Source organism: Chiloscyllium plagiosum, chromosome 23 (assembly GCF_004010195.1).
Source record: "Chiloscyllium plagiosum isolate BGI_BamShark_2017 chromosome 23, ASM401019v2, whole genome shotgun sequence".
In the NCBI taxonomy this organism is placed as follows: domain Eukaryota; kingdom Metazoa; phylum Chordata; class Chondrichthyes; order Orectolobiformes; family Hemiscylliidae; genus Chiloscyllium; species Chiloscyllium plagiosum.
The window spans coordinates 32,099,851-32,122,198 of NC_057732.1; the positions used below are offsets into that span (position 1 = coordinate 32,099,851).

General features: G+C 39.0%; 1 protein-coding gene across 3 annotated transcripts in view; it reads right to left on the bottom strand.

The window, feature by feature from the left end:
- The window catches only part of slc26a5 (solute carrier family 26 member 5), an 81,450-nt gene that overhangs the window by 23,480 nt on the left and 35,622 nt on the right, over positions 1-22,348 (bottom strand). For all 3 annotated transcript variants that reach the window (XM_043713848.1, XM_043713846.1, XM_043713849.1), the window contains exons 5-12: positions 20,831-21,006; positions 20,380-20,544; positions 19,860-20,012; positions 18,570-18,652; positions 11,601-11,748; positions 10,931-11,044; positions 5,657-5,734; positions 3,305-3,400 (exon numbers count right to left, since the gene is read on the bottom strand). In XM_043713848.1, coding sequence (XP_043569783.1) covers positions 3,305-3,400; positions 5,657-5,734; positions 10,931-11,044; positions 11,601-11,748; positions 18,570-18,652; positions 19,860-20,012; positions 20,380-20,544; positions 20,831-21,006 — 1,013 coding nt within the window. The remainder of the gene's footprint in view (positions 1-3,304; positions 3,401-5,656; positions 5,735-10,930; positions 11,045-11,600; positions 11,749-18,569; positions 18,653-19,859; positions 20,013-20,379; positions 20,545-20,830; positions 21,007-22,348) is intronic.

Sequence of the window (22,348 nt, forward strand, 5' to 3'; positions counted from 1 at the left end):
AGGATATGGAGAGATGTGGAGACATGGAGAAGATGTTTCCACCGGTAGTAGAGTCAAGGACCTAAGGATACAGTCTCAGTGTGAAGGAATGACCCTTTAGAATGGAGATGAATTTCTTTAGCTAGAGGGTAGGGATTCTGTGGAAATCATTGTCGCAGAGGTGTGTGGAGGCCAAGTCTTAACTGTGTAGTTAAGACAGTTACAGACAGGTTCTTAATTAATAAGGGGCTCAAAAGATTACAGGGAGAAGGCAGAAGAATGGGACTGAGAAACATGTTAGGCATGATAGAATAGCAGAACAGACTCAATGGGCTGAATGGTCTAATTATGTTTCTACAGAGTCTTCATCTAAAAGAATTTGATAATTTCTCCAGAATCTTTCAATTCCTGCATATATATTGATCATTGATTTTTAGCCACTGGTCTGCATCTCATCAATACACAACTTTGACTTATTTCAATTTGGTATTGGGGTCTCCCTAAAATGAGTTCCACCACTTTTGAAAAAGAAAGCTTACTACACCAATGGTTTCAGGTATGCATTCACTAATACAGAACTGAAAATATATTTCGTTGGCTTTGTAGAAGGGAGAGACAGTACAAAAGTAATATTAAATCTTTGACTTATCAGTCATGAGATCGCCATTTAATGCAAAGATCTGAGAACTGCAAATGTTCTCTTCAGAGCAGAAAAGGTCATGGAGCAGTTTGAAGAAGCTACTTACTAAGGATCAGAAAAGTAGATAGGAATAAAACATTTTTACTCGCAGGATGGTCAATAATCAAAGGTCATAAATTTAAGATAATTAGTCAAAAGGCTTGGGTGGAATGGGAAGAACCACTTTCACGCATCAAATTATCTAGAATGCACTTCCTTTAAAGTGGTCAAAAAACAAGATGCGAGTGTAACTACACAATTTTTTTGATAAGGAAATTTTTTTTAAAAGATTAGTGTGGAAACAGGTCCTTCGGCCCAACAAGTCCACACTGACCCTAAGAACAACCCACCCAGACCCATTCCCCTACATTTACCCCTTCACCTAACACTACGGGCAATTTATCATGGCCAATTCACATAACCTGCACATCTTTGGACTGTGGGAGGAAACCAGACAACCCGGAGGAAACCCACACAGACACTGGGAGAATGTGCAAACTCCACACTGAACTGCCTGAGGCGGGAATTGAACCCAGGACTCTAGCACGGTGAGGCAGCAGTGCTAACCACTGTGCCACAGTGCTGCCAAATATCAAATGAAAAAACTGGGATTAGATTCTTTAGATTCCCTAAAGTGTGGAAACAGGCCCTTTAGCCCAACCAGTCCACACTGACCCTCCAAAGAATAACCCACCCAGACCCATTTCCCTCTGACTAATGCACCTAACACTATGGGCAATTTAGCATGGCCAATTCACCTGACCTGCACATCTTTGGACTGTGGGAGGAAACCAGAGCACCCGGAGGAAACTCACACAGACAATCACCTGAGGCTGGAATCAAACCTGGGACCCTGGTGCTGAGAGGCAGCAGTGCTAACCACTGTGCCACCATGCCGCCCATAAGGATATGGAGAAACAGCAGGGATTAAATGCATTGCTCTTTCAAATGACTAGCCTTGGCAACATGTTGGATGTCTCTTGAATGGAAAACACAGAATTTCTGTTGTAGAATAATTAGATTTACACACTTCAGTACGAGAGCAAGTTCAGAAGGTTAGGAAACAAATTTCGTTGGCCACATGATGCCCTGTTTAACAGGATACTTCAATGGCAATTTCACTGGTCATTGGCACATTACAAATCACTCCATTTCTGGAACAAAACCGATATCTCAAAAGGCCATTCACTATATATGCACAATTTTAAAAACATTTAAAATTAATTAATTAGAATCAAAAATAATTTGTTCACTACAAATGCTTTAAGTGACGACCATTGCAAAACATTGAGTGGGGGAAATTGTTGCAACTAGAGAAGCAATACTGCAGTTTGGAATCAGGGCAGCATTGATGCAATCTCTGAAATCACTGTCCTCTCTCCAATAAAATTTTTGAAAACTACATTACAGAATACAGGGAGACCCAATTTAAGAACATCCAACTTACAAATGCAATCCTATACAGTGGTAATTTTAAAGATCAACATATGTTTCCTGTCCTTATAAACTATTTTATATTGTCCTGCATAGTGTTCCAACAAAGTGTACAAAGTTATTTGGGAATAGACTCCAGATGGAACTTGTTTGCAATCTGGAGACTGCCTGTATAATGTTTAATCTAATCCTCAAACTTGTCTAAACTTTCAGGTGTATACTGCATAGCAGAAAAGAGATGTCCAAATGGAGAAATGCCTCAAACTTAGGTGTACTCACTATACCTCAATTTCAAAAAGGACAACTTTTCAGCTATATTGTTTCTCAGTCCATAACTAGAGTAAAATTTTGAAAAAGTATGCAAGTAAATTAGAAATTAGCATATTTTTAATCCGTAAACATTTACTGTAATTACTCTTTTGAAAAATGTTTACTTATTTATAGGCTGGACTGCAAAAATGGGTTTGTAGATTCATACAGAAATTTCAGTCAGTCCTAAGCAAATTAGTGAGAAATTGTAATAAGCTGCCAGCCTCTTTCCTACTGATTTTCACAAAAGTTGCCAATCTTTCAAATTCAAAAGAAATAGGAATTGCAGATCAGTATAGGACTTATGCAATGCCCTATCTAGTTACTACAGGGGAAGGGCAAAAGCTATTTACATGCTATCTAAATTAAACTAGTTAAGGCACACCACAAAACTACTGAGTAAAATTGGTAACGGGCTAGAATTGTGAGGAACCTTCTGGTTTTGAAGCAAAACCTCGACACCATACACAAGGTTGGGAGTTTCTGGACATTTGTCTTACATCTATCTTGATTAGTAAGGGGATCAAAAGGAGAACTCAGAGGACTAGGGTTGAGAAATCAGCCAAGATCAAACGGTGGACCAGACTTGACTCAAATAGCCTTATTCTGCTCCTATATGTTACGATCTTATTTGCAATACACTAAAATACACCAGAAAAGGCTATTTGCAAAAGGTAAAGCATCACTAATTTATTCAGATCACCTCAAAACCATACAATTTAAATCACTTTTTTGATTTCCACAAGTGTTCTTTACTCTTTTGATGTCCTGCAAAAAAAAAGTGTAAAGGGCAAAACTTTTTTTTTTTACTATGCTGAAAGCAATCTGCAATACCAATATCCCTCATTTTGACAACAAATATATACTTTCAACAACTATTTTCTACATATTTGCAGTACTTACAAATTCAATTTTGCAGATTCGCCAGAGAAAAGGTATGTCCTGGAACTGCTTAAACACTCCTTTCAGATTCACCATCACAATTGCAGCTAGCACAGTCTACAAGAAATTAGTTTGAGTTCTCAATCAGAGGTCAGAGAATGCCGCAAATTAATCTAACACAAGAACCATTACCTCTAACATCAGAACGTTTTAAAAAGTTTTATACAAAGGTTAATTATTTATAATCTAAATTCTAATACATGACAGTTTAGTAACATGTTTAGCCAAACTTTTATACAAAAATCACAAAAGGAGTATAATGACACTAAATTCTTTGAATTAGATTTTAAACATCCAAATCACTGCCTATATCATACTGTGCATCACTTAACCCCTGTGCCCACTAACATGGGTGACTCCTGATCTAGGACACCCCAATTTAGAAAAGATTCTCATTCTCTATTTAATATACTCAATGGCTTCACTCAACTTCATAAGCTCCTTCCACCTACAGTCCACTAAGATCTCCATGCAACATCAATTCTTCCTGCTTGTGTTGGACTTTAAAATTGCACAACTGTCAACCATATTTTCAGCTACCTGGGTCTCAAACTCTAATTCTCTTCCCAAAACTCTTCACTACTCTAGCACACTCTCCTCCTCTAAATACTGTTTAAAATACATCATTTTTACCACATTTTCTTTACCTGCACCAATATCTCTTGACTGGTTTAAGGAAGTGGTTGTGAAGCTTTAGGACGTTTAGTACTTTGGATACACTATCATTGGAAGCTGTTGATAATGTTTATTATTCTTCTCTACACCTCACTTGCTTTATTTCTCTCACTATTAAAAATGCATTCTTACCCAAATTTCCAGTATTTTTAAGACAATCATTCAAGAGATGCGGGCATTGCTGGAAACATCATTTATTGTCCATCCCTAAATAGCCATGATGATATACCACTGCAGTCTGTAGGATGGAGCAACCACTCCAAACTCGGTAGAGATTGGTAATAAAAGAGGCACAGATATTAAAATTATAGTGGTTTGCATGCCTCCTACATGAAATCATTATCTGATGGCTAAAGTCACTTTGCATGGCATTTTTGTTCTCTCAAGTTCACAAAGAAAACAAAATATTTTTAAACTTCTAGAACTTGTTCAGGCTCCTAAAGGGGAACCACCACTGCCCCTCCATGCGGGCCTCATGTTGACATCTCAATCAGACCTTGTTAAAAGTACCTCAAAAGTACAATCAGCATACTTAAGGATCTGTGCAACTTGGGGAAATGACTTTGCTACCTTCAATTTTAACTTGCAGTCTGCCACAAAGTCAAATGATCACTGGGTAGGTTTCTCACTTCAATTCAACTGTTCTCATGTGGTTTCTACCAGATGAACAGAATTAAAATTCACTTAAGTAACTGATCATAAAATACACCAATTTGCTCAATACCAAAACGTCAAATCAAGACTGAGATGTGCAAACAGAATTGCGCCATAGAAGGAGGCCAGTCTATTATTTGTGCTAGTTCTGTAGCAGCAACACACTTAGTCTCAAACCCCCCAGCCTACTTCCTGCAGCCCTCACATTCTTCCTTTTCAGATAAGGATTTAATTGTCTTATGAATGCATCAATTGAACCTGACTCCATTACATTTCCGAAAGTAGGATCTATGATGCACTAATTTACTGCATGACAAAGTTTCTTCTCATGTCTACATTGCTTTGGGTAATTACCTTAAAATTTGTGGCTTGTACATGATCCTTCCACTAACGGGAACAATTTTTTTTCCCTATTACACCCAAACTCCTCATATTTTGACTAGTTCTATTGACTCTCTTCTCAGTCTTTTCCAAAGGTGGTGGTCTCAACTTGAACATAGATCAATGTAACTGAAGTGTAACGTCAATTAGAAATAGGGCTGAGGTACAAAGAGCAAATAACAGAACAATAGAGCACAGGAACAGGCCCTTCAACCTTCTAACCCTGTGCCAGTGGATCAAGTAATTATAGCAAACTCCATTAAGGCTGCAACTTGTTTAAGTAAAATAAATCCTTTTGAATTACTTTAAGTCATCACAGTTGAAAGAAAATTAAGGCTCCTATCTAGATCATTAACACTTACTAAGCATGCATGCACAAACACTGGAGAAGGACAAACTCAAACTGTAATGTTGTTAGCAGTTAAATACATATTAATAGTAAAAATATTGATTAGGTTTAGAGAGCAAGTGTTTGTACAGCCAAGGCAGACAGAAGGACGAAAGAACATTTGAAGGTGAAGAAAGGAAGATTTTTAAAATTTTAAATAGGTATTTTGGAAGCAAATATAAAAAGGATAATGAAAATACTAATCCAGAACATACCTGAGGTAAACATTCGAAGAGAAAACCAAAAGAAACAAAGATCACCAACACAACTACAGCAGATATTGCTCCAGCAATCTACAAAAACAAAAATAGAACAAATTAAATAAAAAGAGGGCTGGAAATAAAGTATTTTTCCCTCACCCTTCCCATCAGAATTAAGGTTGTCATGTGGTTAGCTTCAAAAGATCATGACTCTCTAATAGTCGTGAGAAGCCATACAGTAGCTTAAGTTAAAAAAAGGTTTCAGGGCTCAAAACACAAACTAAAACAGGAGATTGTTGCAACATTAACTAGAATAAAATGCACTATAATATTGTAACAAACAAAAATCCAGTGTCTTGGAATTAGTATGATTAAAGAATAGGACTTAAGCACAAAAATGGAAGCGATACAGATGGAATACCTAAGACTATAAGACAGTGGCAAAAGTAGGCCACTCAATCCTTTGAGAGAGCTCAAAGCTGATCTGGTAACCCTCAATTCCACTTTCTTGCTTTTTCCCCCATAACCTTTGATTCTCCTACGGATTAAAAATCTGTCTCAATCTTGAAAATACATATATAGATTCAGCAGTCCGGTGACAAAGTGTATCTGCAGGATTCTGAGAAGAAATCTTCATCTATCAAATGTGTGACCTCTCATTCTACAAATATGCCCAGTATTCCCAGACTTTCCCCAGAGGAAACCACCTTTTCAAATCTACCTTGTCAGGTTCACCAAGAATCTTGTTTGTTTCATTAAGGACACCTCTCATTCTTCTGTATTCCAATGAGTATAGACCTAATCTACACAATCTCTCCTTATGATACCATATGGTATCAGCAGAGTGAACATTTTTCTAGTCTGCCTCCAATATGAAGATATCGTTTCTTAGATAAAAGGGCCAAGAAAACCGTTCACAGTATTCCAGCTGTGGTCTGACCAGGATCTTTTAGCAATGTTCATGTTCCATTGAAAATAAAAAGCCAATATTCCATGTACCTTCCCTATAACTCGAACTTGGATACTAGTTTCATGATTCGTGAACAAAAAAACTCCCAAACCCTGCTATTCTGTAGCTTTCTGCAGTCTTTCTCTATTCAAGTATTATTCAGCTCCTCTTTCCTTCCTGCCAAAATGCATAACCTCATTTTCCATTATTATATTCCATTCGTCTTCATCCCTCTACAGAATATGTGGGCGGCACGGTGGCGCAGTGGTTAGCACTGCTGCCTCACAGCGCCAGAGACCCGGGTTCAATTCCCGCCTCAGGCGACTGACTGTGTGGAGTTTGCACGTTCTCCCCGTGTCTGCGTGGGTTTCCTCCGGGTGCTCCGGTTTCCTCCCACAATCCAAAAGATGTGCAGGTCAGGTGAATTGGCCATGCTAAATTGCCCGTAGTGTTAGGTAAGGGGTAAATGTAGGGGTATGGGTGGGTAGCGCTTCGGCGGGGCGGTGTGGACTTGTTGGGCCGAAGGGCCTGTTTCCACACTGTAATGTAATGTAATGTAATGTAATCTAAAAAAAATCATTCTCTCTACCTATCTTTCCACCTACGGTCATCTATAAAATGTAGCTATTCTACATCACTTTCTTTATCCAAATCATTAATATACACTAAATAATTTTGGCCCCATCCGTGGCATCCTAAAAATTCTCCCTTTATCCCAATTTTTGTATAGAATATAGAATTCCTACACTGTGGAAACAGGCCATTTGGCCAAACAAGTCTATACCAACCCTCTGCAGAGTAACCCACCCAGACCCATTCCCCTACCCTAATACTCTACATTTAGCCCTATTAATGCACCTAACTTACACAGTCCTAAACACTATGGGCAATTTAGCATGACCAATTCACTTAACTTGCACATCTTGGGGTTGTGGGGGTAAACCAGAGCACCCGGAGGAAACCCACGCAGATACAGGGAGAGAGTGTGTAAACTCCATACAACTTATGCCAGAGGCTGAAATCAAACCCAGACCCTTAAGTGCTGTGAGGCAGCAATTCTAACCACTGAGCCACTGTGTCTAAATAGCAGGCCAATCCTGTACCCATGCTAATGTATAGCCTCCAAACTGCATGGGCTATTTTAAGCAACTAACGTGTCATACCTTACCAAATGCCTTCTGAAAATCCAAATATATCAGGAATTAGGATGGTTTGTTAATTCTTCTAGAAATACAGTATTGAGTGAAAATGAGGATTAAAGGTATATTAATGCAGTATATCAAAAAAAGTTTGAGGGTTACTAAAAAGGGAAATGTCTCAGATGCTCAAAGAAGCAATGGAATTGCTTAGAAAGTAAGTGGGCCTCTTGCAATTGAGTGGCAGTGAGACTTAGTATTTTCCTCAGTTTCTAAAAGGAAGAAATTGGAACTAATCATTTTGGAAGTTATACATTTTGATACACAAATTAACGCTAGATACAGTTATGTATCAGAGACCATTTTGGCTGATTTACTGTACACCTCCAACTGCCTGACATCAGGTTACAAGGGATTAACGGCATCAGGCTGCATACCAAAGAGCAATTCGAAACTATGCCTACCTACAATAATCAGGTTACTTAAACCCTCTGTCAATAAAGAATCTCCTTGTAGGCATGTGTTCCATTAGTTCTGGTAGAGCATACACACCAGCTTTCTGGACAACATAATGAGTACCTTTTCAGCAGGAATTCCATTGCTATGCCAGGGATTACAAAAGCTTCAAACTAAAACTAAGCTGTTATGCTCATTTACCCCTAGAAATGTCCTGCACCAGTTACTGGTCAAACTTAATGCAGAGCTGTAGTAATGTAGATCAGCTGCATACAGCTGTCATTTCCCTGTTAAGAAGCTTACTTAGCAGTCAGCTTGATCATTGACAAAGCTGTTCAATTTTGGAGCAAAGTGTTGACTTAATATAACTCAAGGCAGTCAGTTAGAACATAGAACATAGAAGAATACAGCGCAGTACAGGCCCTTCGGCCCTCGGTGTTGCACCGATCCAAGCCAACCTAACCTACACTAGTCCACTATCCTCCAAATGCCTATCCAATGCCCGCTTAAATGCCCATAATGAGGGAGAGTCCACCACTGCTACTGGCAGGGCATTCCATGAACTCACGACTCGCTGAGTAAAGAACCTACCCCTAACATCTGTCCTATACCTACCGTTGATGAAAGTCAAACAAAAAAAACCTTACCAGTTAGTACACTTTTCACTAAGCTGGATGCCAACAGCTGCTTCTAGAAATTCCCACTGGTCTAGGAGTCCAAGCTGTTGACCACAATTATTACTTTATTTGGTTACTACTGCTTTAATTGACTCGCATTGAGCGGACCACTAGCCCCAGGCAATACTTCTAGTTAAGTGGTAACTTTTTGATCAGCATGGATATAATGGGCCATTTTCTATGCTGTGGATTTCTATGACTTCAATGTCTTAAGTCTACAATTTCTGAAGGGGAAATAAAATGGGGATATTTTGATCCAAGGGGTTACCTGAGAAACATGATAACAGAATCTAAAGAGGTTTTAACATCCCTGCAGAGTTTGGTCTCAACTTGAAGTAAAAATAGACATTTCAGCAAAATCATTAAGTTCTTTGACCATGTCACTACCAAAAACAGCAGATGTCAACCCTTAGAAAACTATGGTGACCACCGATTTTCTGAAACCCAAGTAGGTTTTAGACATTTAGCATTTTCTAGGCATGGTTAATAAGTGGGTAAATCTTTCTCAAAACTTGCTTTCACCTCAGAAGCTGCAAGAGATCTGCAAAAGTCCATGGTAGTGTGGAGTTCAGCAGGATGGGGTAATCAGAATAGATTAAACAGCTGGTCCCTTGCGGTGTGCTCGACTATTATGACCTCAAATCATCCACAGTTAGAGTGGATGCCTCTTCTAATGGCCATCCAAAGTTTACTTTGTACCTTGCTTCTCGACAGAGATGGAGCAAAGGTATGCAAACAGCCACGTGGGCCTGACTGCTGTCTTTCAAGTTGTAACTATAAACCCTTCAATGTCCTTTGTACTGTCAAGGAGATAACCAAGATGCTCACACGAGTGTAACAGTTCATGCTTCAGGTGATGGACTCGGTCAGAAACTGAGTGTCTTTCCAGACAATCCTCAAGCCAACGGATGCTGAACAAGTAGAGAAGACACTTATGACCATGAATGCTAGCCAGATCTTGGCACTACTTGACTACAGAGTCATACTTTATGAGATGGCCTCTAATTATCAGTTTTCTGCTTTGGATAGTACCTTAAAACCCTACATCACACAGTAGAGGCTGCAAACTACAGAGTGGATTACAGAGTAACCTCGACTATCCAGCATTCAATTATCTGAATATTGGATTATCAAGCAAGATCGCAAGGTCCCGATGCTCGGCTAGACACACTCATCCGGCATTCAATTAACCAAACAAAATACTTCTCGCCTGTGCCCTTCAGATAATTGAGGTTCCTCTGCAGTCAACTATATAAAATCAATTGGTTTGATTCCCAGAACTGAGCTACACCAGTTTCCCTGTGCATTGTAAACAGGCAATCCAAAGACAAAATTAATCACAGGACAATTGAACTGAATAGGTATCTTCCGGACTTTGTTTGGTCTCTTGTAGAAAGAGGATACCGTAAGTCACAGATTACCACTTCAAATACCGTGTCTGAGATGTTGTTAACTGTGCATAAGCAGTCTCTCTCATCCACCCAGTCTTCAGAACATCCATTCTTCTATATCACTCTAATCAACATAGTCAAAGTAGATCATATAGTCTCTACAGGACTTGAACCCATGAACAACAAACTTTGGGGGAGATAGAGAGGTTATAAATAAGTTAAATGGGATTCATGTTAGTTAAATTTTGTATTAAGATGACACTTTTAGACATGAAATGAGAACATACTGGGGGAAATATAGTGGTAGGTTCATCTACATATTCATTAGACCCAGAGACATGCTGGGATGTATACATGACCAAAATGACTTGCTTTAGTTATGAAAAAATTGTAAATGAAAGTTTGTTTACTGAAGCCCACTACTGTCCGGCCTGCACTTGGTCTCTTTCCACACTTGCACAAAAAGCATCCCATAAACCTACTTTGCATATAGAAAAACCATCAACTAGTAGAAAGTGTTTTATGGTCTTGTATGCCGAAAGATCATCAAATCAATAAACCCCCTATAAAAACATTTCATGCTTTACTATTCTCTAGCATGTAAATAAATATTTAAGAACATGCTTATCTTAAAGCTAGTTAATGCTTGACATTGAACATTACAGGCTGCAAATTTATACCTCAGTTTTTCCTCCGGTGCTCTCTTGCACAAGACTTCGGGACATTGAGGTGGTAACAGGAAATGTTTGGAAAAAGGATCCAAAAGTATTACAAATACCTAATGCAATAAGTTCCTAGAGAAAGAAAATTTGAAGAAAGTTTACGTACGTTTTCCAATAGAGGATAAAGTGGACAACAAACATTCAAATGGGGAAAAAAAACCTATCTTGTTATTTTGCACAAATTGTGTCCACTTTAAAAGAAAGTGGACATATTGCTATAATATATTGATTCCTAGATAATATTAAAAGGTAACAAATATTCTAGTTGGGATTATGTACTGGAATAATTATATTCCAGTGCAAGCGTTAGAAGGGCATTCTTACTGTAAAAATCCCAGTTCATATAATTTTTAAAAGATTGCTTTGCTCTTATTGCAGTTTTTCCACCTTTCATTACCAACCAAACAAATACCTGCACCTGCAAGAGGGCAAATACACAAGCAGTCAATAAACCAAATACATTTCTGCAACTGGGATTAGGAAAACTTCCCAAGTGTAAAAAGTTTTATAAGTACGAATATTTCCCCCAACAGGGTCTCTGGTGTCATTACTAGCAAAACATTTTATTGTTAGATTTGCCAAAGTATTAGTTATAAAATGGTGGGGTATACAGAACTGCTCTCATTACCTGATTACCGTCTACTCTGTAACCATGCTTCATAGCAAATATCTTCGCCATTGATATAGTCATTGAGAATCCAACTATTGCAATTGCAATACATTCTGTAAATATTTCAGAAAGTAGACTGAAGTCAGGTAGAACCGGAGCTTTCATTCTGAAAAAGTGACAAATGCACTAAAGTTAGCTATTCAGCATTCAAAATTCTGAGAACGATATTGTTTTTTGTAGTTTCACATTCTAAATGCATACCAACAAAATAGCTTGTGACCATGAGGATTAATGAGTAGATACAGAAGGCAAAGATGTGATTGCCTGCACTAGTTCACAAAACAGAAATATTAATTTTAATAAAACCAGAACATTTAGTAAGGAAGCAGGGTACAGATTGCACTCCATTCATTTACAAAGCAGAACAACTGTGTCCTGGCTAATATTTGTTGTCTACAAGCCAATGGTTCAACTTCTGTAGAGTTAACTGATGTATAGGGGATAAGAAAACTGATAATTCAGCTGGAAAAAAGGTCTTTGATCACATCTCAGGAAAACCATCAAGGAACAGTGTTTTAGTGCAGAGACTAAACCCAATATTAAATAAGAACAGGAGAAAGTCAATCTTGCATAAGTTGGCAAAAGCAAACTCAGAAAATATTAAAAATTGAGAACACACAACAGAAACATTGAAACTGAAAAAAAAATCCTGACAGTCCTTTGCAGAAATACAATGAATGATAGCATAAAGGAATATTGACAGAATTATTAATTACCCAATTGAATTATAGATGTTTGGATAGAAATACAGTAGATTTACTTTTTATTATATTCACAGGGCATGGACAAAACTGTAAAGGGTCTAGCAGTGACTCAATTTTGAAACAGAAGGTTGTAGGTACAAGTCCTATTTCAGCGACTTCAGCACAAAAATCTAGGCTGACACTCTAGCTTAGTACTGAAGGAGTGCTACATTTTCTCAGGTGTCACCTTTCAGCTGAGATATTAAACCAAGTCCTGTCTGCATTGCCAAGTCAGCATAGCTGACACAGCAGTGAACCTGCATAGTTACTGCCTTTACTATTTGAATTCATACAAGGAATGAGCTGCTGGAGGAAGTGGTTGAGGCTGGTACAATTGCAACATTTAAAAGGCATTTGGATGGGTATATGAATAGGAAGGGTTTGGAGGATATTGGCCAGGTGCTGATAGGTGGGGCTAGATTGGGTTGGGATATCTGGTTGGCATGGACAAGTTGGACCATGGGTCTGTTTTCATGCTGTATGACTCTACGACTCTCTATATAGGATTCCATGACACTATCAAAAAGCAAAAAAAGAGAAAGCATTTTCTCCAGTGTCCTGGTTAGTTAAAGGGAAGATTATTATAATCCTAATGGTTCATTAGGCTGCTTTCTCAGAGAAAGATGGTTGGTGACAAGTTTAAAAACGGAAGGAGGGGGACAAGGTCAAGGCGACAGAATCTTCATGGTGATGTGCAAATTGAACCCACATTGCTGGCATCACTCTGCATTGTGCAATTAGCTAGATGGCTGATTTGCATAGTGCTGAGTTACACACTTATAGAGGCATATATAGAGACCAGAAAAATAATTTTAAAAATTGGAAGTAAACAGGAGGAAGCAAGCCTTACTGTGAACACAATCATTCAACAGATTTGATTGCATAATGAGCAAATTCAACAAAGCTCCATTCCCCTTATAGCAGATTAAAGTGGAAGTCTGAAATTCTTTAAAAATATTACCACTGCTAGATCACACTCTACAGATTGATTCAGCAAAGGTAATAGCCATTTGGGTCAAACTGCTTATGCTGCTCTTTGAAAGAGCTATCTTATCCCTCCCATCCTCTGCTCTTTCTCCATAATTCTTCCAATTATACACCCAACTTCCTCTGAAAATTACTACCAATTCTACCTCCAACATCCTTTCATAGATTATATTCACTCCAAGTCCCTGCTGACTTTGCCTACGAGAAGTGCACAAACTCCAGTTCCTCACAGACCACATTAGGGAACTGGAGCCGGAGCTGGATAAACTTTGGATCATTTTGGACAGAGAGGAGTTATAGGGAGGCAGTCACACCAAAGTTGTTACAGGATAAAAGATAGCTGGGTGACCATCAGGAGTGGGAAAGAGAATAGGCAGACATTGCAGGGATCCTCTGTGGCGATTCCCCTCAATAATAAGTATACAGTTTGGATATTGCTGGGGAGGATGATCTACTAGGGGAAAGCTACAGCAGCCGGATCTCTGGCACGGAGCCTGAGAAGTGGGGAGAATAGGATAGTGATAGGAGATTCACTGGTTAGAGGAACAGACAAGGGATTCTGTGGTCGCAAACAAAACTCCCAGATGTTATGTTGCTTCCCAGATGCCAGGGTCAAGTCTACAGGATTCTTAAAGAGGGAGGTAGAGCAGCCAGAAGTTGTACACATTGGTACCAATGACATACCTAGGAAAAAAGATGAGGACCTGAAAAGAGAATATAGGGAGTTAGATTGGAAGCAGAGTAGCAATCTTAGGATTGCTACCGGATCCACGGGCTAGTGAGGCTAGCAACAGAGGGAATATGCAGATGAACACGTAGCTGCAGGGCTGGTATGGGAAGGAGGGCTTCAGATATGTGGATCACTTGGAAAGCTTCAGGGGAAGATGGAACCTGTACAAGGAGGATGGGTTACACCTGAACTGGAGGATCGCCAATATCCTGGGCAGGAGTCTTCCTAGACCTCTTCAGGAGGGTTTAAATTAGTTTGGCAAAGTGATGGGAACCACAACTATGGATCAGAGAGTGGAGTCACTAGTGAACAGCCAGATACAGTGTGGTGTGTCTCTGTGAAGAGGGATAGAGAGATGATAGAGCAAAGTTGCAGTTGGTATGATGGGTTGAAGTGTGTTCATTCTAACATTAGTAGTATCAGGAATAAAGGTAATGAACTTAGAGCATGGATCAGTACTTGGAACTATGTTGTGGCCATTACAGAGACTTGGATATCACAGAGGAAATTCCTGGATTTCAAAAGGGAGGTAAAAGAGAATGGGGAAGTGGCATTGTTAATCAGGGATAGTATCACAGTTGCAGAAAGGGAGGTCGTCAAGGAGGGTTTGTCTACTGAGTCAGCATGGATGGAAGTCAGAAACAGGAAAGGAGCAGTCACTATTCCAAATTTTCTACAGAACCCCCAATAGCAACACAGAGGAGCAGATTAGGAGGCAGATTTTGGAAAGGTGCAGAAATAACAGGGTTGTCATCATGGGCGATTTTCAACTTCCCTAATATTGATTAGAACCTCCTTAGTTCAAATAGATTGGATGGAGCAGATTTTAATCAGGCAAGTCCAGGAAGAATTCCTGATGCAATATGTAGATTGTGTGCATCTCCTCTCGTCGATTTGGTGCTTGGCAACGAACCAGGTCAGGTGACAGATCTCTTGGTGGGAGGGCATTTTGGAGACATGATCACAACGTCTTAACCTTTACTATAGTCACGGAGAGGAGCAGACTGTGTGGGAAAGTATTTAATTGGGGGTGGGGGAATTACAATACTATTAAGCAGGAACTGGGGTGCCGAAAGTGGTAACAGCTGTTCAAGGAAATGCACGACAAACGTGGAGGTTGCTTAGGGAGCACTTTCTGCAAATTTTGGATAGGTCTGTCCCACTGAGGCAAGGAAGGTGTGGTAGGGTGAAGGAACCTTGGTGACAAGTGATGTGGAACATCTAGTCAAGAGGAAGAAGGAAGCTTACTTAAGGTTGAGGCGGCAAGGATCAGACTGGGCTCTAGAGGGTTACAAGGTAGCTACAAAGAAACTGAAGGGGGCATGAAGAAAACTTTAGTGGGTTGGATTAAGTAAAACCCCTAAGGCTTTCTACACTTGTGAAGAATAAGAGGATGGCCAGAGTGAGGGTATGGCCAATCCGGATTGAGGAGGGAACTTGTGCCCGGAGTCAGAACAGGTAAAGGAGGTCCTTAAATGAATACTGTGCTTCAGTATTCACTCCTGAGAGGGGCCTTGACATGCGAGGACAGCGTGAAGCAGACTGATATGCTCGAATTGTCTGATGTCATGGAGGATGAGCTGAAAATATTGAACAACATGAGGATAGGCAAGTATCTGGGCCAGATGGGATATATCCAAGATTACTACTGGAAGCGAGGCAAGAGATTGCTATGCCTTTGACGATGATCTTTACATCCTCAGTGTCCAGTGGACGATGACTGGAGGGTGGAAAATGTTATTCCGTTGCTCGAGGAAGGGAATAAGGTTAACCCTGGGAATTACAGACCAGTCAGTCTTATACCTGTGGCAGGCAAATTATTGGAGAAGATTCTGAAAAACTTAGAAAATCATAGTTTGATAAGAGATTGCTTTCAGAGGGGCACATCATGCCTCACAAGCCTTATTTGTGTTCTTTGTGGTTGTGACAAAACACACTGAAAGGCAGAGCAGCGGATGTGGTCTATGTGGATTTTAGCAAGGTGTTTGATAAGGTTCCCCATGGTAGGCTCATTCAGAAAGTAAGGAGGCTCATTCAGAAAGTGAGGTACAGGAAGATTTGGCTGTCTGGATACAGAATTAGTTGGCCTGTAGTAGACAGAGGGTGGCAGTAGATGCAAAGTTTTCAACCTGGAGCTGCGTGACCAGTGGTGTTCTGTAGGGATCCATTCTTGGACCTCTGCTCTTTATAGCTTTTATAAATAATGATGAGAAAATGGAAGGGTGGGTTAGTAAGTTTGCCAATGACACGAAGGTTGGAGGAGTGGGATAGTGTGGAGGGCTGTTGTAGGTTGCAACAGGACATTGACAGGATGCAGAACTGGGCTGAGAAGTGGCAGATGCAGTTCAATCTTGAAAAAAAAAGTGTGAAGTCACTCATTTTGCAAGATCAAATTTGAATACAAATGCAGGGTTAAAGGCAGGATTCTTGGCAGTGTGGAGGAACAGAGGAATCTTGGCATCCATGTCCATAGGTCACTCGAAAGTTGCCAATCCAAGTTGATAGGGCTGTTAAGACAGTATATTGTGTTGGGTTTCATTAGCAGGGGAATTGAGTTTAAAGAGCTGTGAGGTTATGCTGCAGCTCTATAAAGCCCTGGTTAGACCACACTTGGCATATTGTGTTTAGTTCCAGTTGCTTCATTGAGGAAGATGTGTAAGCTTTAGAGAGGGTGCAGAGGAGATTTCCCAGGATGCTGGAGAGCATGTCTTATGAAGTAAGGTGGAGGAAGCCAAGGCTTTTCTCATTGGAGCAAAGAAGGATGAGAGGTGGACTTGATAGAGGTGTAGAAGATGATGAGAGGCAGAGACAGTAGATAGTCAGACACCTTTTCCCATTTTGGAAATGTCTATAACAAAGGGGCATAATTTTAAGGTGACTGGAAGGAAGGTTTAGGGAAGATGGCAGAGGTTGGTTCTTTACACAGTGGTGGGTGCGTGGAAAGCACTGCCAGCACTGGTAGTAGAGTCAGATACATTAGGGACATTTAAACAACTGATAGGCACATGGAAGATAGTAAAATGAAGAATACATTGGTTAATTTGATCTTAACTGAGGATAAAAGGTCAGCATGACACAGAGAGCTAAAGGGTCGGTACTGTGCTGTACTGTTCTATATTCTAAAGTAAAATCCTCACCTCTGCTCTGGTTCTACAACTAGCAAGGCAGAAATCTTAACATATTGACACAATGATACTTTGTTTCTATATATCGAAAATGTTGAGTTGTCTCAAAATATTAATAGTGATGTGGTCCCAGATAGAATTGTGCGCAATATTACACTAGGCTATTGCATGCCATTTCTTCTTTCTAGGTATTTACAAGCAGAATAGCTTTATTTTTTATTTTTTGCTGATGGAATGAGTCCCACACAAAACTTAACTCAATATTGTATTCTGCGGGATCTTCATCTTGAGTCAAGAAGTTGTAATGAATATTTGAAAAATGAAACTATTTACTTACCTTGGTGATGGGGTGGGATATTTCACATTTATGACCGAGCAGACTGAAAATGCATAATACATACATGGAAAATTGTACCCTATAAATCATGCGCTCTCGAATAACTGGTTCTGCTTCATTAATCCACACCTGAGCATTTCTGACAACCATTAGTGGCTAACTCATGAGCTACACAGAGGAAAGATGACTAGCAGTTTGTTTTGAATGCTCCAAAATGCTATCAAGTACTCAAGTAGAATTTGGTAATAGCAAACAAAATTTGCCAGCACCTGTAACATTTGGGATAGCTAACTCTTCAAACGGTTCATATATTTGGGGTGCCATCTTTAATGAGGAATTCTTGTCTTCCCTTTTCTCCTAAAAAGGAAACTACATCCTCTTCTTCCCCCTCCAGTATTATGAAGCAACAACTTCATTCATCTTACTTTAAGAGACTCCAGATTCTCCCCATAATTGTTCACTGAGCAAAATGTGAAATATCCCTACCCCATCACCAAGGTAAAATAAGCCTCAACTTATATACCAATTAGGAGAACAAGTACAGTACTCAGCCTCTTGGGCTTGCCACACCATCCAATAAGTTTATGACTGAACTGATTACTTCACATGGTTTTGATACTTAATAACTTTATAACTGAAAGCAAGTTCCCATTTGGAAATAACCAATTTCCTCCCAACACCTTCTCACCCAAATTCTCATATGCAAATAAATCCTGTACGTCACCAATCCCATTTCCACTCAGGAAAGGTTTTTCTTTCACCATCAACCTACCATTTGTTAGTAGAGCATCAAAAGTCTAGCCCCATTGACACTCACTATTTTCCCCTACACCCTGTCACTTATTTGCTCCCTTCTAATCAAGGTCAAATTATACCTATGGCTTTTAACAATGCTGAAATAAAACATAGCCTTGACTTTGCGTGCAATCAATAGGCTATTTGGATTTGTATTGCATAATTCTGAAAGATTAATGGTTTGGTTAATCAGCCCTGTGTTTTCCCTACCCAGAAGGTATATGACCAACAACATTCACTTCATAGTTCTCATGCAGGTTCATCCCAGCAGAAACACCGGTGGTAATAATTACCTAAAGAGAAAAACAAATTCACAACCAATATTTTAATTGGAAAAGGTATTTATCAAAAAGTACTATAAAAAAAAAGTTAAATAAGTGGCTTCCATCTCTAATCTCCTGTGCCTGAACTTCTGACTGGTTTCTAGAACCAATTTCAAAGAATTATGAGATGGGGGTGCAGTTTGGATACAGTGGGAGGGAAGGAGAAACCAGAATAAGGCATGTCTGGGGCGTTTCAAAGCTTGTTTAGCTGGCCAAGTTCAGTGTTAGTAGTGGCTCAGGAAATGCCACACTTGCTTTAAAGCCAAAAGATTAAAGTTAAGGCAGACTCTAGAAATTTAAGTATAGAATAATACAAAACAATTCATTCAGCCCATCATACTTATATTGATACTGTTGAAAGAACTTCCCAATTAGATTATTTCATTATCATTTCCCCATTGTCGATTTAAATATTTCAAAATTATCGTAGATCATAGTGTCAAAACATTTCTCATGCCAATTACTTAATTTGATAGTGATTTGTGTCCTCTAGTTACTGAACCTCCAGCCAAATCATAACTTTTCATCATTTATTCTTTCAAAATGTTTGGTGATTTTGAACATTTCTATTTAGTTGGATTTATTTTGCTCGTCTTGACAGGAAACAACAAACATGCTCTGTAGCTGTAACCTTGATTCCTGGTACAAATCTAGTCTGATTTTCTTAGTGAAACTTTGAAATAAGGTCATCCTTCAGCTGTGCTGTTAAAGCAGAGCCTTGATTCTCCCATGATTAACACAAAGATTACATCTTTCTGTGATGTCATGGCAAGTTAGAAAAATTCTCCCTAGTACCCTAACCAATATTGCTAAACAAATTACCAACTCGCATTTTTTTGTCAGATCATATAACACTTGCATTGATATTGTGTTTGCTACCCTAAGACAGTGGATGCAATATTAAGTACTGCACTTTCTGTAGGGGAGAGAAGCAAAGGAATGCAAGTGAAATAGGACAGCCCATCAAGAGAGATTACAACTTCCCTTCTGCCTTACATGTTTACCCTTATGTTTCAGCTTGCCAGCCAATTAATAAATCATATGCTTAAGGAGTTACAAGAAAATAATTTGAGTCAAGGTGTGAATATAAAGGTGCACAGGTCCAAAAAACAATTTTCAATGCAAGCTTTAAAAAAAAAATCAACTTAAGAAAAAGGAACAAAAAGAATTTTCTTACCAGGATAAGTTCAACAGGAATGGGAACTGGAAGTTTATCTTTGCATCGTACATTTATTTCTTTTACCGCGAGCAGGAAGACAATACAAAATGCCCCAAGAATTACTGATGGAACATTACTTCCTTTAATATTAGTACACACAGCAATAAAAGTCTGGAACACAAAACAGAAATCAGCCATCAACAAAGGGGACTTAAAGCTGAAATGTGACATTTAACTAGTATCTGTGATTTTACCTTGAGCAGCTAAACAAAGCACCAAGTCACTACCAGAACCCCTCAGCGGAGAGAAAATGAATACCCAGGAGGAATAAGATTCACTTTTGACTAAGAAAATCCAACAACTGGGACATGTCAAACTGTATCATGCTCAAGATTAGAAACAGCAGGAAACAACATTATATGGATAATTAAACTAGAAAAGGAGATTCAACTTTTCCTCTTCAACTAAATTCAATTCAAACAAAACATGAAAATCAGGTTTGTGAAGATTGTCTTTTTCTTTTAAAAAAGGTACTTACATTAATTGCTGACAGTGGTCCACCAAACCTTTTAGTTTGGATTCCCAGAAAGTACTTCAGCTGAGATGAAAAGACATGCAAAGCTGCTGCAGTAGTGAAACCTCGCACTACAGGTTCTGCCAGGTAAACGACTACAAATCCAAATCGTATGAGCCCAAGGCACAACTGTTTAGAAAGGAAGCAAATTAACTTCAGAAATAAATTAGGTATTATCAAAGTAGAATCAATTTTATTTTGTCTGTCTGCAGGTGTTTTCCAGCTACACCAGGTTCAGCACAATAGGACAGAGCTTACAGATTCCCAAAAGAAAATGTATCCACACAAGACCTAATTATAATAAATTAGAATCATCAATAAAATAAAAATCTCAATGCAGATAAGTAGCAATAATTCACAAAGGCACAACTAAGTTAAGTTGCATTTTTCTTGACTACCTTAATCTCCTGATTACCTGCATAATTCCTGAAAGGAGAGCTGTTGCAGCTGCTATTTTAACTCTCTCTGCATCTCTGGCCTCATGAAATTCAGTGTGATTAGTTGTATTCATAGAAGTAACATGAAACATTTGGTCAGGTGTAAGTCTTACAACAACACTACCAACCATCAAACTGATTACTGCAAAGGTACCTAGAAAAAAGGAACAAAAGATAACTTACATTGAAGTCATTTTTGGTCAAGTAATGCTAGAAACTGTACCTTAGTATTTTTTAAGCTTATTCTACTTTGTAAAAACTCCAAAACATTAGCAAGACTTTTAGTGATCAATGGGTAAATAAGATTCTGCTTTCAGCATAACTGCAAATAACTAATACTAAATATTAAAAACAGGCTGATTTTGGTATTAAATCTTGAACTTTTCAAAAGAGACTCAAAACTTCACCCAAAATAATGGCTTGATTTACTATTTTATTCATTTGAGGCTTCTTTACTCCTACAGTCATAAAATTGTATCTGACCACTTTCTTCTATCCTCATACTGATCTCTTCCTAATCTGTTCATATCCCACATCCTACCACATTTGGTTCTGGAATAAGTTCTCAAGCCTAGCCTTCGGCCTTTGATTTACCATAATACTTGTGCAGTTTTAAAAAATATATTCTACCACTTTCACCTCCACGTTTGATATTCCCTTTGCCCCAATTTCCAGTACAATCCTAATCTGCTAAAGTGCTCTTGCAGCAATGTGGTAGTGTCCCTAACTCTGGGTTGAGAAGTTTCAGTTTGGGTCCCCTGACGTGGAGGTGCGTCAAAACGTGCTTGATTAAAATTATTTCCACTGCCGTCAAAAGGGCTGAATTACCTCTAATATCAATATACTGGCATAGCCATTTGTGGTTTCAAGTTAAAGAGACGCATACAGATATTTGAAACACAAAATGGTTAACCATCCCAGATCTAGCTGGACCATAACACTAGAATCCCTTCATACTCCTACAAACAAAGATAAATCCTGGTTTCCTGGATGATCATGAGCTTGCATTCTTTTCCCCTGCCTCTTCCACTGCCACACCAAGTCCTCATGAACTTTGTAACAGCCTCTTGAATTTCACTGTGACCCTTACCATCAAGTCAAACTGCAGAAAACCTTCCTTTGGCCATAAGCCCTGATCTAGTATTCTTTCTATCGACATGTGATCTCTCTAGGTACTTCTGTCCATGAATACCACCATTTGCTCCCTTGAACCCACAATTTAATTTCATAGCTTTCATGCTGTCTGCCACTGCTTAAGCATTTCAGGTTAGTGTCTTCATTACATAAATGATTTGGATGCGAACATAAGAGGTACAGTTAGAAAGTTTGCAGATGATATTGGAGGTGTAGTGGACAGCGAAGACAGTTACCTTGGATTACAACAGAATCTGGGCCAAAGGGCTGAGAAGTGGCAGATGGAGTTTAATTCAGATAAATGCGAGGTGCTGCATTTTAGGAAAGCAAATCTTAATGGTAAGGTCCTAGGGAGTATTGCT